Source organism: Pseudophryne corroboree, chromosome 6 (assembly GCF_028390025.1).
Source record: "Pseudophryne corroboree isolate aPseCor3 chromosome 6, aPseCor3.hap2, whole genome shotgun sequence".
Classification (NCBI taxonomy): domain Eukaryota; kingdom Metazoa; phylum Chordata; class Amphibia; order Anura; family Myobatrachidae; genus Pseudophryne; species Pseudophryne corroboree.
This window is the reverse complement of record NC_086449.1, coordinates 40,880,656-40,894,591: the sequence shown is the minus strand read 5'-3', so window position 1 is coordinate 40,894,591 and position 13,936 is coordinate 40,880,656. Positions and strand designations below refer to the sequence as shown.

Below are 13,936 nucleotides of genomic sequence, written 5' to 3'. Positions count from 1 at the left end.
GCAGTTACTGTTGAAGCTGATGCCCCGGAGGCAATTGTACCCATATCCAAAGCTGCTTCTTTCATGAACATTGCAGCCTGTTTTATATGTGCCATATGGAATTTTTGCTCTCAAGATGCCATTGAAAGATCCCCTTCCAATGCATCAGCCCAGGCAGCCACTACTTTTGCCATCTAAGCTGAAGCCATGGCTGGTCTTATGACAGCCCCAGACAGGGGGAAAAAAATGTTTTTTTAAACCATCCACTCTACTATCCGTCACATCATTTAATGATGTTGAAGGCAGAGGTAATGTAGATTTTCTCACTAATCGAATAACATGCATATCTACTTTGGGGGCCACCTCCCTCTTTAAACAATCCCCATCTGTAAGAGAATAATTGGAATTACATTTCCTAGGAATCCTAAACTTCGTACTGGGTGAAGCCCAAGCCTTTTCCATGATTTCCGTCAGCTGATCTGACCCAGGAAACTCAGTCTTAACTGTTTTGGGACATTTAAACACACAGCCTTGGATTTTAACACAGGCTCTGCTGATTCTTCTAAGGATAGAATGGTTTTTATTGTGTTAATTAGCTCAGATATGTCCACTGAGCCGAGACCTTCCTTCTCCTCTTCGTATGCAGAACCAGAGTTTTAATGACCCTTCATCCTCCGATGAATCCTCATCTGAAACATGTGTAGACTGAAGATGTAGTTTACTTACCACTGGCTTTTCAGCATGTTTCTTTTGAGAGGCTGCTCCTTCCCCTGATGGAAGTGATAAACCACAGGTGGAAAGCTGCATGTAAGGGTTAATCATGTAACCTATTCCTGGTACAGACGTTGGAATTATCCGTCAGCTATAACAAAGCTAAATATTTATCTTATTAAAAACACGTTAAAGGTTAAAGAACACAGTACGCAATTGGCGCAAAAAGTACCGCAAGGGTACTCCCTTAACTATACCTTAAGGAATGTACTTATACTGTAAACCTCTGTGTAGTGGTAGAGTGTAAATGCAACACAGTATAACCTTATTACCTTTAAAGCTGTTCTAGCGTCACCGACGCTCTGAGAATACTTAACACTATAAGAAATACACAGATACCGTGCTCAGGGTCCAACGCCTAATATATATATTATGAATGATATACTTGCAAAAGAATTAATACAAATACAAATAATACACTACAATATAACATAGACTACCTAACCAGATAACTACACAGGAAATATAATACAATTACTATTTAAGAGAAAATAAGAGAGAAAGAGGAGAAGAGAGAGAGAGAGAGAGAGAGAGAGAGAGAGAGAGAGAGAGAGAGAGAGAGAGAGAGAGAGATTGGCTCACAATAACAAGAAGATCAATATGGTTGCAGCGAAGCTTACACATGTGAGGAACAATCGCTGCGCAGTTATTCAATGCTGAGAATCTTTGTGGAGAAAATACTTGACCTTACCCATACTGGCAGTCCCTATATACACAACCCTACAATACCGCATGGGACAGAAGCTAGACTCCATTTTATTAAAGCTCCCATGATTCCAAAGACTGCACCACATGGTTGAAAGGGGGAGGGGAAAATACCCGGCAGCAGCCATTTTAGATTTGCAGGTCCAAACACATGGCACTCTCTGCTACCCCACAATCACATAGCAGAAGACACAAGACTCCATTTTATTCCAAACTGTCCAAGCCTCAGAACAATGCATATGTTCTGATTTTACAATTCCAAACCATCTAAATCACCTTTCACAATTTCAATCCAACTTCCTAGAACCATCTTATTCACTTTCACATTCCAAACAACTTCAGTATCTCAATAACCAGAGCATATTCATCACAAGACCAGATCACAATGTAACCACGCATCTCAGCCTGCCATTGCTACCAGCACATGTTCAAACGTAACTGCATGGTGGTATTTATGATTAACAAGATATATTATAACTAACCAGCACAATCTATTTTAAATCACCATAGGCAAACAAATACCACAAATGCTATGCTACAGGTTGTCTAATGTCCCAGCTACCATCACAGATTCCCAGATCTATCACACAAACACCCAACAATCACACAACCAAGTTACAATATCCTATTTAAACCAGAAAGCAATCTGTCTATATTTCCTTATCTAGCCATGTGAATTCAATATTTAGCCTTTGGTGCCTGGTGATGATCCAGCCATGCTTCTGGGAGCTTTGTTCTGAGTGTAGCTTCATTACATCTGTTCTCTGAGGCCACCTGCAAAAACTGACCCCCAACCCCCCCAGACAGGAACTATCCTCCTGTGTGTCTGTTCCTAAGGGAGGGGTCTCTCTCTCTCCTTTGTATATGTTAATCAGGTTCAGCCCTGAAAATCTTAGTAAAAGGTTGACTTGATCATCCATTGTTCTCAACAAAGTGATCTCAGCTTTTATACATATAATCATATCTATCCGCTGCAATGTCCCACAACTTCACAACCAGCATCAAACTAACCCACACATCATTCTGCTTGCTTCAATACCAAACATGATGGGCGCATCTGGTTCTGTTCAGATAATACATATTCATGACATCAATTCATCAGCCAATTCTAAATCTCCATGATGTCTGGTGCTTGACATTATTATAACCATGTACTGTATGAAACAAGCGCCGAATCCATCTCCGTGCCATGTCCGAGCAAATGCGTGTGTCTCCATATATTGCTGTGCTCGCTGCGCATATTTGCAAGTATATCGACTTAAATGTGTGTGTGGTTTGTATGTTCTCTCTATGTAATATTTTTGACTTTGACAGCTATACTGGATAATGTTTGTGCAAACATAGCCCAAGGGCATCAACTTGTACCTGTGTCTGTGTATTTTTCAAAAGACGTTGGTGAAAACTAAAACAATTTGCTAACAAACCATCCTGAACCAGATCCTGAGATGTTAACCAATCTTTGCAAGACAAACATGATATGATAAATAATCAACACTTACACAGTGTACTACACAATTTGTGACTGTAATCACATTAAGCTTTTTAAAGTGACATACAATCCTGTCCTACCCTACTAGCACCAGCATTGAGGAACGGCGTATATATAAAAAAACTGACAGAATTATAGTAAAGTCCACAATTATACTAGCAGTCAGTCACAAGTTATACATTATTATAATAAGCAATATGAGCACATAATCAACTACAAAATATATTTCAAATATGTGCAGTAGGAGAACATATTACTGCATCCTTTTAAAAAAAAAAGATCTACCGTATTCAGACGCATAGCAAAAGAAACAACAGTAATAGTATACAGACTCATATGCAATGGGCACTTATCGAACTATTCGTACTCAAAAGGTAGATAGAGACTTAGCGCTGTATTACCCGTACTCAGTAGAGTGGGATACAGAGAGACTCACCCCGCTTCCAGGACCGATCAATACGTTTGTGAATGCTGAGTGGATCCAGACGCTACTAGAGTACACCGACCAGGGCCGGTTCTTGGGCGCTGTGTGCCCCGGGCGACAATAGGGGGCGTGGCTCCGTACAGGGGGCGTAGTCATTTACGCCCCCTGTACAGACTGAAATAATGTGCGGTGCGCGATGACGTCTAGTTTCCCTTCACAGCGGCAGCGGGGGGCACAGCAGCGTCTAGTTTCCCTTCACAGCGGCAGCGGGGGGCACAGCAGCGGATCTTGCCCTGGTGCAGCGCCCTCCGGATGGCGCCCTGCGCCCTCTGGAAGGCGGCGCCCCGGGCAAAAGTCCTTCTTGCCCGTGGCAAGATCCGCTACTGACACCGACTGACGCACCAGTCACACAGCCGCCTATGGTGTGACTGGGTCCCCTTCGTTGCAGCGTCTTAGATGGAAGTGGGAAACACAGTTCATGGCGGGAGACTCGGAGGAAACTGGTCATGAACCAGTGGGAGGGGTGACCAGGAAAGAGTCTGACTCCCCACTGCTGACATCAACCCTAGGGATCGCGGCCTCATACTATCCCTGGAGCCTATGATCCCTAAGACCCAGCGCTGGTGCACCCGAAGTGGCAGCAGCGTCAGCGACTGTTTGGTAGTCTCATCTCAAAACAGTGCGGCTGTGTCCGTATTCCCTTTCTAAGCGGAAACGATGCCTTACCTTCTCCCCGTGCTCCGGCCACAGCCTGGTAATGTCTGCTGCACCTGCTAGTATATCCGACACAGACGCCAGCTGAAACAGCACTGTACTCGTGGGTAAGCATTGTCGTGACCCGGCAGACAGTTGTTGGAGCAACTCTATCTAAGGTACGTATAAGACGCTCTTTAGAAAAATCACTCAAGAAAAAATAGTAAGACTATAAAAATAAAATAAGAAAGCTTATGACTGCTAAAAACCAGCAGCTCATTTACCATGCTCCTGCCGCACCAAACAAAAAACTGATTTGCCTGAGCCAGGAGGTGGGGATATATGGACGGGTTCCGTTATGAATGGTCGACCATGTTATGGTCGACAGTCATTAGGTCGACCACTATTGGTCGACATTGACATGGTCAACATGGACACATTGCCGACACATGAAAATGGTCGACACATGAAAAGGTCAACATGAGTTTTTTAACTTTTTTTGGTGTCGTTTTTTGCGTAATGTGACTGGGAACCCCAATTAGTGCACCTCGCATGGTTCGCTTCGCTCGCCATGCTTCGGGCATGGTGCCTTCGCTCCACTACCGCTTCTCTCGGCACAGATTACCGTTCCAATCGTAGTCCACGTGGATCGTAAAGTATGGAAAAGTTCCCCAAAAGAAAAAAAAGTTAAAAAACTCATGTCGACCTTTTCATGTGTCGACCTTTCATGTGTCGACCATTTTCATGTGACGACCATGTGTCCATGTCGACCATGTCAATGTCGACCAATAGTGGTCGACCTAATGACTGTCGACCATAACATGGTCGACCATCTGAACGGATACCATATGGACGGACCCGTTGCACGCTGGGAGGCCGAAAAGCTTTCACTGATTGGTGCAAATCCGCTGTCGCTTCATCATATCCCAATGTTTTCCTGTGGATAACCTGTGGACCCCTGGTTCCTCTGCAGCACACTGTTCTTTTTGCCACAGTACATAAAACAGATTGTCTCTGTCTAAACAGTGTTAATAAATAATCTACATTTACCATGTAAAATAAAATTAAATACAAAAGAAATATACTAATCAAGGAGTAATTACAAATACAGTATCTAAACATTTGTGGTGTCTTTATTGCAGTCTGCATGGGACACGTGTGAATAAGCCCCTACCGTACTCTGCCAATGCTTGCACCACCTCGCCCAATTTCCTCCATACCAGATCTCCAACAGCAAGGAAGCGTAAGATGTAAATGTATCCACCGCTACACCGGCAAAGATGTGTCATTGTATTTTGCGCACGTGGACAATACAAAAAAGCACTAATTTACGCCAACCCAATGTTTATACCCAGCGGTATATCGGCCGTACAGCACATTAATGGGCAACAGAACACAAAGGTTTACTCCAGCAGAGCCAGGCTATGCAATCAGCAACTGATATGCCTGCCCTGGCTGATCCTGTAATAGCATGCATAGCAATACCAGATGGACATCTATCTATAAGAGCAGAGGAGGATTTACCACAAGGCAACCAATGCAGCTGCTTAGGGCCCTGTGGGTCCCGGGGGAGCACGCCGATAAGGCTGTATGGACGGCATTTCCTGTGGACCGCAACCTCCGCCGAAAATGTCAGAGCGTTGGTCTGGCTGAATACTCCTGCAGGCTTTCAGGGATGAGACAGCTGTTGGGTGCCAGCCCAGCGCATGCCTGTGTCTCCAGTACTGCAGTATTGTGCATGTGACCCGTCATGAGTCATGACACACGTGTTTACGACGTTGGACACAGAGAGAGATGAGATGGGACACGCATAGAGAAAAACCATGCAAGTGGGTCACATGCAAGTGACCACCCTCTGTTGTTTTCGGGGGTTAAATTTGTGGCCCAAGACTGGTTAATCCTTGCAAAACTACAGCTACTTATTCAAAATGGTAAATTATGGTGTTTGTGCCCACTTTGCCAGTGTATGTCATGCCCAAAACAGTGTTGGGCCAAGAAAAATACAACTGGGTCATATGTAAGTGACCACCCTCTGTTGATTTCAGGGGTAAAATTTGTGAGCCAAGACTCATTAACCCTTGCAAAACTAAATTTTCTGAATAAGAAGCTGGCCGAATAAGAAGCTAACTTCAGCATCGTCGATAAGAGTGGAGAAGTGGGCCAGTGGAGAAGTTGCCCATGGCAACCAATCAGCATTGACGTGACATTTATAATTTGCATACTATAAAAAGTATACAGAGCACCAGATTTGTTGCCATGGTTGCAACTTTTCCACTTGCTCACTTCTCCACTTTTATCACTGCTTAGTACATCTCCCACTAAGTACTAAGCAATGGAGAGAGATAAATTGAACGGAGATAAAGTACAAACCAATCAGCTCCTAACTGTCATTTTTCAAACTTAACCTCTAACATGGCGGTTAGGAGCTGATTGGCGGGCATTTAAATCTCCATCTACCTTACCTCTCTCTAAGTCTTAGTACATATGCTCCTAAGTACTAAGGGGTCTATTTACAAAGCCTTGGGTGGAGCTAAAGTACCAGCCAATCAGCTTCTAACTGTATTTTTTAAACACAGCCAGTGACATGGCAGTTAGGAGCTGATTGGCTGGTACTTTATTTCCTTCCAAGGCTTAGTAAATAGACCCCTAACCCTTGGAGAGAGATAAAGTGCCAGCCAATCAGCTACTACCTGCCATGTTACAGGTGGGGATTTTTTTATTAAAAAAAAGAAGAAGCAGTTAGCAGCTGATTGGTTGGAACTTTATCTCAGTCTACTTTATCTCTCTCTGTTGCTTAGTGCATAAACCCCACACAGTACCCCCTGTACTTACCACTCCGATACACCACACAGAGATGAGCAGCAGCCACAGTTGTCTCATACTTAATGTCAGTGTAAGTGATGAATGGACGCAGAGCCTCACAAGTAAAATAGGTTATTGCCCTGAGCTCCACCTGTGACTCTCACACCGTCACCTGCCTCTTAGGCTGTCACACACTGAAGAAGATACCTCATTTTAAAGGAACGGGGAAAAAAAAAAAAACACAATAGACTTAATGACGCTGAATGTGTAATTAGTTTAAATTATGCACAAAGAACTATAGGGTTGATGCATTATTATTATTATTATTATTCTCCTTTATTTATATGGCGCCACAAGGGTTCCGCAGCGCCCAATTACAGAGTACATAAATAATCAAACAGGAAAACAGCAACTTACAGTTGATGACAGTATAGGACAAGTACAGGGTAAATACACAGTTACATCAGCAGATGACACTGGAATTAAGGGCCCTACACATTGGCCGATCCGCTGCCGAGCTGCCCGACGGTGGATACGGCCGACGGGCGACCCGGCGGCGCAGGGGCAGTGACGGGGGGAGTGAAGTTTCTTCACGTCACCCGGCTGCATTGAAGTGCAGGCAAATATGGACGAGATCGTCCATATTGGCCTGCATGTACAGCCGACGGGGGACCAGCGATGAACGAGCGCGGGTCCGTGCATTGTTCATCGCCGGAGCCTCCACACTCAAAGATATGAATGGTATCTCGTTCATTTATGAACGAGATCGTTCATATCTTTGACTGATGTCAGCCAGTGTGTAGATCCTATAAGTATCAGCTGGCAGAAGACTGCTGGATGTGGTGCAGTTGAAGATTATTAAAGTAAGACAAAGGATAAGCACATGAGGGAAGAGGGCCCTGCTCGTGAGAGTTTACAATCTAAAGGGGAGGGGTAGACAGACGGGGGTGACACAGATGGGGTACATAGAGAACGTGGAACAGAGGGTAAGGATGAGATTTGGCTAGGTTTGGTGAAGAAGTGGGTCTTGAGAGCCCGTTTGAAGCTTTGTAGAGAGGTGGAGAGTCTGAGGGGGAGAGGTAGGGAATTCCAGAGAAGTGGTGCAGCACGTGAAAAATCTTGGAGGTAGGAGTGGGAGGAAGTAATCCCTAGGCAGGAGAGTCGGCGTGCATTAGCAGAGCGAAGAGGACGGGTGGGGGAGTAGAGGGAGATAAGGTCAGAGATGTAGATGGGAGAGGAGTGGGTGAGGGCTTTGTAAGCGAGTGTGAGAAGCTTGAAATGGATTCTGAAAGGGAAGGGGAGCCAGTGAAGGTCTAGTAAGAGAGGAGAGGTGGACGTAGTGCGTTTGGTGAGGAAAATGAGCCGGGCAGCAGCATTGAGGATAGATTGGAGTGGAGAGAGGTGTTTGTATGTATCAAGAGGTGAAAAGAGTGGAGAAGTGGAGAAATTGCAGATAGCAACCAGTCTCTACTGATCATTTTAAACAGCGTACTTGAGCTGATAAATGCTTCCTAAAATTTTCTCCGCCCTTCTCACTGTGGGCTAGACGCATCATCGCTTGGAAAGTGATAAAATGAGAGTGAAAAAGCACCAGCCAATCAGCTCCTAACTGCCATGTCACATGCTGTGTTTGAAAAATGTCAGTTAGGAGCTGATTGGATGGCACTTTTTCACTCTCCATTTTATCACTTTCCAAGCGATGATGCATCTATGGCATACTTGCCTACCTGACCCTCTCCATGAGGGAGAAAATGCTCTGTTCCTGGACTTTCCTGGTAATGTATGATTGCCATCACCTGTGGTGAGCTAGGTAATTGATAAGAAAGGTGTTTCACCACAGGTGATGGCAATCGTACATTACCAGGAAAGTCCAGGAACAGAGCATTTTCTCCCTCATAGAGAGGGGCAGGTAGGCAAGTATGATCCAGCATCAAGGAGGAAGTTAAAAATAAATAAAATTAAATATTATGAGCACATTATATGATACATCTTCAGAATTTAGGGAACTATATAATTATTTAGAAAGATATACTTTTATGCTTATTACACCAACCGTATCCCAATCACTATTCACTCAATCTTATATGTCAGCCAAGCAGGCAGACAGAACATACACTAGATCATCTGCAAAGTCATTTTCATATATGCAAATTATTTTGCATCTTATTCATTATATCTAGAAAAAGGATCATATGTCCTCAAAGAAAACAGGCCCACGGGTGCATCGGCCCACCGGGGATCTTCCCTGTGAACCCTATTGCCAATCCGCCTCTGGGTACAACAACTCAGGGAAACGCGTTGAGCCAAGAAAGACACTTTTATATTCATTGCGGGCTCCGTATCAGCACCTGAGGGACACTAAATGGACATTACATTCTCTCCAGCAGAAAGCTCCTACTAATCTTTGCACAGACTGTGGACACCCCTAAGGCACTTCCCATCGGGCATTGCTGTGTGCTCACCTATTGGGGAATACACCACATCGGGCAACGCCAGCCACCTTTGTGCCTACAGGAGGAATCCAGAGAAAGGTCCTAAGTCCGTACGGTGAATATATTCTGGAATCAGATATGCAATGAAACTGTCATTTTATCATATGATACCTGCATACCAATTTTTATCTTACAAATATATTAATTAAAAAGTTATATTTTATGCATACCGTCTAGCAATATCTTTTTAATTAATACCAATATTTTTATAATCTAGTAGCGCTGGTTATCACTTGTATTATTGTTCTACGTACCCAGTGTACGAAACAGGGACCTCACAAACCCCTGATTTTTCCAGCTGCTTTAAAAAGACAGTACGCACACACACACATTTTTTCTTTTCAAATTGTAAATGTTACTTCAATGCTGGTTGGTTGCCATGGGCAACTTCTCCACAGGCTCACTTGTCCACTCTTTTCACTGCTCATGAATAGACCCCTAAATTCTGTATGTTGTTACCTCCTTGTACTGGTGAATCAGGTGTCTCATATTCTCTCACAAGGTGCAATCAAATAGAACCCGATTCTGCAGTCCAAGCCTCCCTCTCACGCTCATTCACATCATTGTTTTAATTTACTCAGCTGTGAAATAAATCCACAATTAACCACTTAAATGACGATTTTTTTTCCCCCTAAAAAAAACACTCAGAAATTGTCGGGGGGTTTTTTATGAGTAAATTAGATGAACATGAATTTAACCTTATCCAAAATGATTTTAGTTTTTAAAAAAAAAGAAAAATATTATACATATTTTTTTTTTAACATTTTCTCAAACATCGGCCAGGAAGATCGGTAGCATAGGAACATCGGTAACATCGCAACATTACTTTTAACACCCCAGACAACTGCCAGGTACACAGGGAGGGGGCTGTTTCACACTTTCCCAGCGGCTTTAATGAACGACATATTTTTCATATCGGTCAGTGTGTAGGCACCAGCGATGAACGACGCGCGGCCCCGCGCTCGTTCATCGTTTGTGCCGGGTCACCAGGGCCGGCCCTATAATTACGCACACGAGTAAGGCGCCACACATAGAGGGTGCTCACTCAGTCTGCTGTCATCAATCAACAAAGCAGCGCTCAGCACAGCCCAGTATTACTCACTGTCTGTGCTGCTGCTGCTGCGGCTGCCTGCTCGGCGAACGTGGCTCCTCCTCCCTGAGTCCCCCCCTGTGTGCATATCTGTAATGAGCGGCGAGATGTCATGACGTCACGCTGCACATTACAACATGCGCAACCTCTGTTTGGGCAGGACGCCTGCCGCCGCGCCATTGCAGCCACTGTCAATGTCATAGTGGTGGTGGTGCGTGCTGCTTGCCTGACCGCGGGCACCGCCGCTGGAGTCCGGAGACTTCTTTGAGCGGGTCCCTCCCGTGCACAGGCCGCACTGCTCTCGCTTCCCTGCTGGCTGCCGCTGCCCGGAGTCAGTCTCACGCGTAGTGCAGAGTCAGTGTTATTATGGAGATCCTGATTCCTGGGCTGGCAGGCTCAGCGCAGGGCCGGCCCTATATAAATATGAATATATAAATAAATATATTCACTTGCATATATAATATCTCCTATATATTAGCCCAGATCTTTGACTTTGTGCCTCATTTGCTAACGCTGGGCGGAGTCACAACACTGGGCGGAGTTAGTCAAATGAGTCACAGATCTGGGCAAATCTATAGGAGACGAGAGGGTCATTCCGAGTTGATCGCTAGCTGTCTGTGATCGCAGCACAGCGATCAGGCTAAAAACCGGCAATTCTGTGCATGTGCATGAGGCGTACGCGGGTCGTACTTTCACCAAAGCCGATGTAGTTTTACACAAGCTCTAGCGACGCTTTTCAGTTGCACTGATGATCGTTGAGTGATTGACAGGAAGTGGGTGTTTCTGGGAGGTAACTGACCATTTTTCGGGGAGTGTGTGAAAAAACGCAGGCGTGCCAGATAAAAACGCAGGAGTTTAGACCAAAACACAGAAGGAAGTTATCTTAGAGATATGCGCAGAAAAAAACAGCTTTAACGTATATAATCCCCCTAAAGGGTGTCACCACACCCAGACAAGACACAATAAAACAATTTAAACTGGAAAAAATACTTGTATAAGCGTTTAAAAATGGAAAAATGGATTATACATTCCTTTTATATCCACAATGATGTTCTTTATTCCTCTCACTTCAGTATCGAGGTAGCAATTATTTCCACTCCGGTCCCAATGTATGAAAAACAGAAAAAACACAAAGGGGTATATTTACTAACATTCGTAATTTTCGGAAAAAGGTCAAAGTTCAATCACGAATGACATCGAAAGTGTAAAATTGCAACTTTTTAAATTTATTACGACTAATTTACTAAGCTGTCGTATTCTGCATTTTCGTTTGTTCCGATGTCGATGTCATTCGTGTTTTTTTTTTTGTTTTTTACGGCAGTGATTATCAAAACACTGCCGACTTTATCACAATGAATCTCGGCCGGATCTGTGTGATCCGTGCTGGGGTTCATTTTTTTTTTTTTTTTTTTAAATAAGCACTGTATAAATAAAAAAAAATTGCGTGGGGTCCCCCCTCCTAAGGCAAACCAGCCTCGGGCTCTTTGAGCCGATCCTGGTTGCAGAAATATGGGGGGGAAATTACAGGGGTTCCCCCATATTTAAGCAACCAGCATCAGGCTCTGCGCCTGGTTCCAAAAATACGGGGGACAAAAAGCGTAGGGGTCCCCCGTATTTTTAAAACCAGCACCGGGCTCCACTAGCTGGACAGATAATGCCACAGCCGGGGGTCACTTTTATATAGTGCCCTGCGGCCGTGGCATCAAATATCCAACTAGTCACCCCTGGCCGGGGTACCCTGGGGGAGTGGGGACCCCTTCAATCAAGGGGTCCCCCCCCCCAGCCACCCAAGGGCCAGGGGTGAAGCCCGAGGCTGTCCCCCCCCATCCAATGGGCTCCGGATGGGGAGCTGATAGCCTTTGTTGAAAAGTGTAAGATATTGTTTTTAGTAGCAGTACTACAAGGCCCAGCAAGCCTCCACCGCATGCTGGTACTTGGAGAACCACAAGTACCAGCATGCGGCGGAAAAACGGGCCCGCTGGTACCTGTAGTACTACTACTAAAAAAATACCCAAAAAAAGACAATACACACACACCTTGAAAATAAAGTTTTATTACATCCATCCACACAAACATACATACATACTTACCTATGTCCCCACGCAGGTCGGTCCTCTTGTCCAGTAGAATCCATGGGGTACCTGTTGAATAAATTATACTCACCAAATCCAGGGTACCAGGCTCCTCGGATAATCCATTTGTAATCCAGGTACTTGATAAAAATAAAAAAACGGAGACCCGAGCCACGCACTGAAAGGGGACCCATGTTTTCACATGGGTCCCCTTTCCCCGAATGCCAGAAACCCCCTCTGACTTCTGTCTAAGTGGGTTTCTTCAGCCAATCAGGGAGCGCCACGTTGTAGCACCTTCCTCATCGGCTGTGTGCTCCTGTACTGACTGACAGGCGGCACACGGCAGTGTTACAATGTAGCGCCTATGCGCTACATTGTAACCAATGGTGGGAACTTTTAGCTCAGCGGTTGACCGAAAGTGACCTCACCGCTGAGCCGAAAGTTCCCACCATTGGTTACAATGGAGCGCATAGGCGCTACATTGTAACACTGCCGCGTGCTGCCTGTCAGTCAGTACAGGAGCACACAGGGGGTGGTCGCTCCCCCCTACACACCCACACAGGTAGAAGAAAGCAGGGAGGCTGCTGCCTCCCTGCAACACCACAGACCTGCCAACACGCAGCAGCGTGTGCTAACTAGCACAATGCTGCTGCTGTTGCTGGCAGGACGGGGGAGCTTCAGAGCTGGGACAGAGCTACTCCAGCCGGGGGCACCCTAAAACTGTGGGGCCTGGGGCCCCCCCCCTTAATCCGACTCTGCTGCCGGTCCCCCCCTCCTCTTAATCCGTACCCCCTGATGCCCCCTCTCTATAGATGCTGTGCGTCTATTCACCGCTGCTCTGCTAAGCAGAACAGCGAGTACAGGAGCTTCCCAACTGCCCCCCCTCCCCCCCGCACCGGGGGACACTGCGGCCGTGGTTGGGACAGCGGTACAGACCCCAAAAAATGGGACTGGCCAGCGAAAATCGGGACATTTGGGAGGTGAGGGGGTGTGTGAGGGGGTATGCTGTACAGACAGATGGGCACCGGCTCGCTGTGTGCTTGACACCCCACATCAGCATACTCAGCAGGGGCTCTCTGGTGCGGATGAGCGTCACTTTCTGGCACACTCCAGCTCCTTAGCTGCAGTTTTGTGGGGCACCTGCCGCTGTCCAGGTTCCGTACTGCCTCTGTTATCTCCAGCCCCAGCAACCCCACCGCTAGCTGCAGTGCTGCCACCCGCAGTGAGGTACGCCCAGCTCCTTCACAAACTTTAGCCGGCGGGTTGCGCTGCAGAAGTCCACACTGCTTGCAGGCTCCGACCCCCTCCTCCCTCCAGCCGCAGCGTCTCCTGGGAGCTAACCAGTCACTCCCAGTCTCCCCTTTCCACAGTGCCCGGCAGCCGCGAGGTCCGCAACGCGTGCATGCTATGACCCCCTCC

The 13,936-nt window shown here is 45.9% G+C and overlaps 1 protein-coding gene across 8 annotated transcripts in view; it reads right to left on the bottom strand.

Moving 5' to 3' along the window:
* Nucleotides 1-13,936, bottom strand: part of LOC134936014 (NXPE family member 3-like) — a 99,957-nt gene that overhangs the window by 62,536 nt on the left and 23,485 nt on the right. Inside the window, exons 1-3 of one of the 8 annotated variants that reach the window (XM_063930907.1) lie at nt 9,815-9,884; nt 9,326-9,421; nt 6,894-7,070 (exon numbers count right to left, since the gene is read on the bottom strand). The exons of 1 other annotated variant lie outside the window; for it this stretch is intronic. In XM_063930907.1, the coding sequence (XP_063786977.1) occupies nt 6,894-6,941 (48 nt within the window). In that variant the 5' untranslated portion in view covers nt 6,942-7,070; nt 9,326-9,421; nt 9,815-9,884. 6 more of the 8 variants (XM_063930905.1, XM_063930906.1, XM_063930909.1 and 3 more) reach the window with 6 other exon arrangements.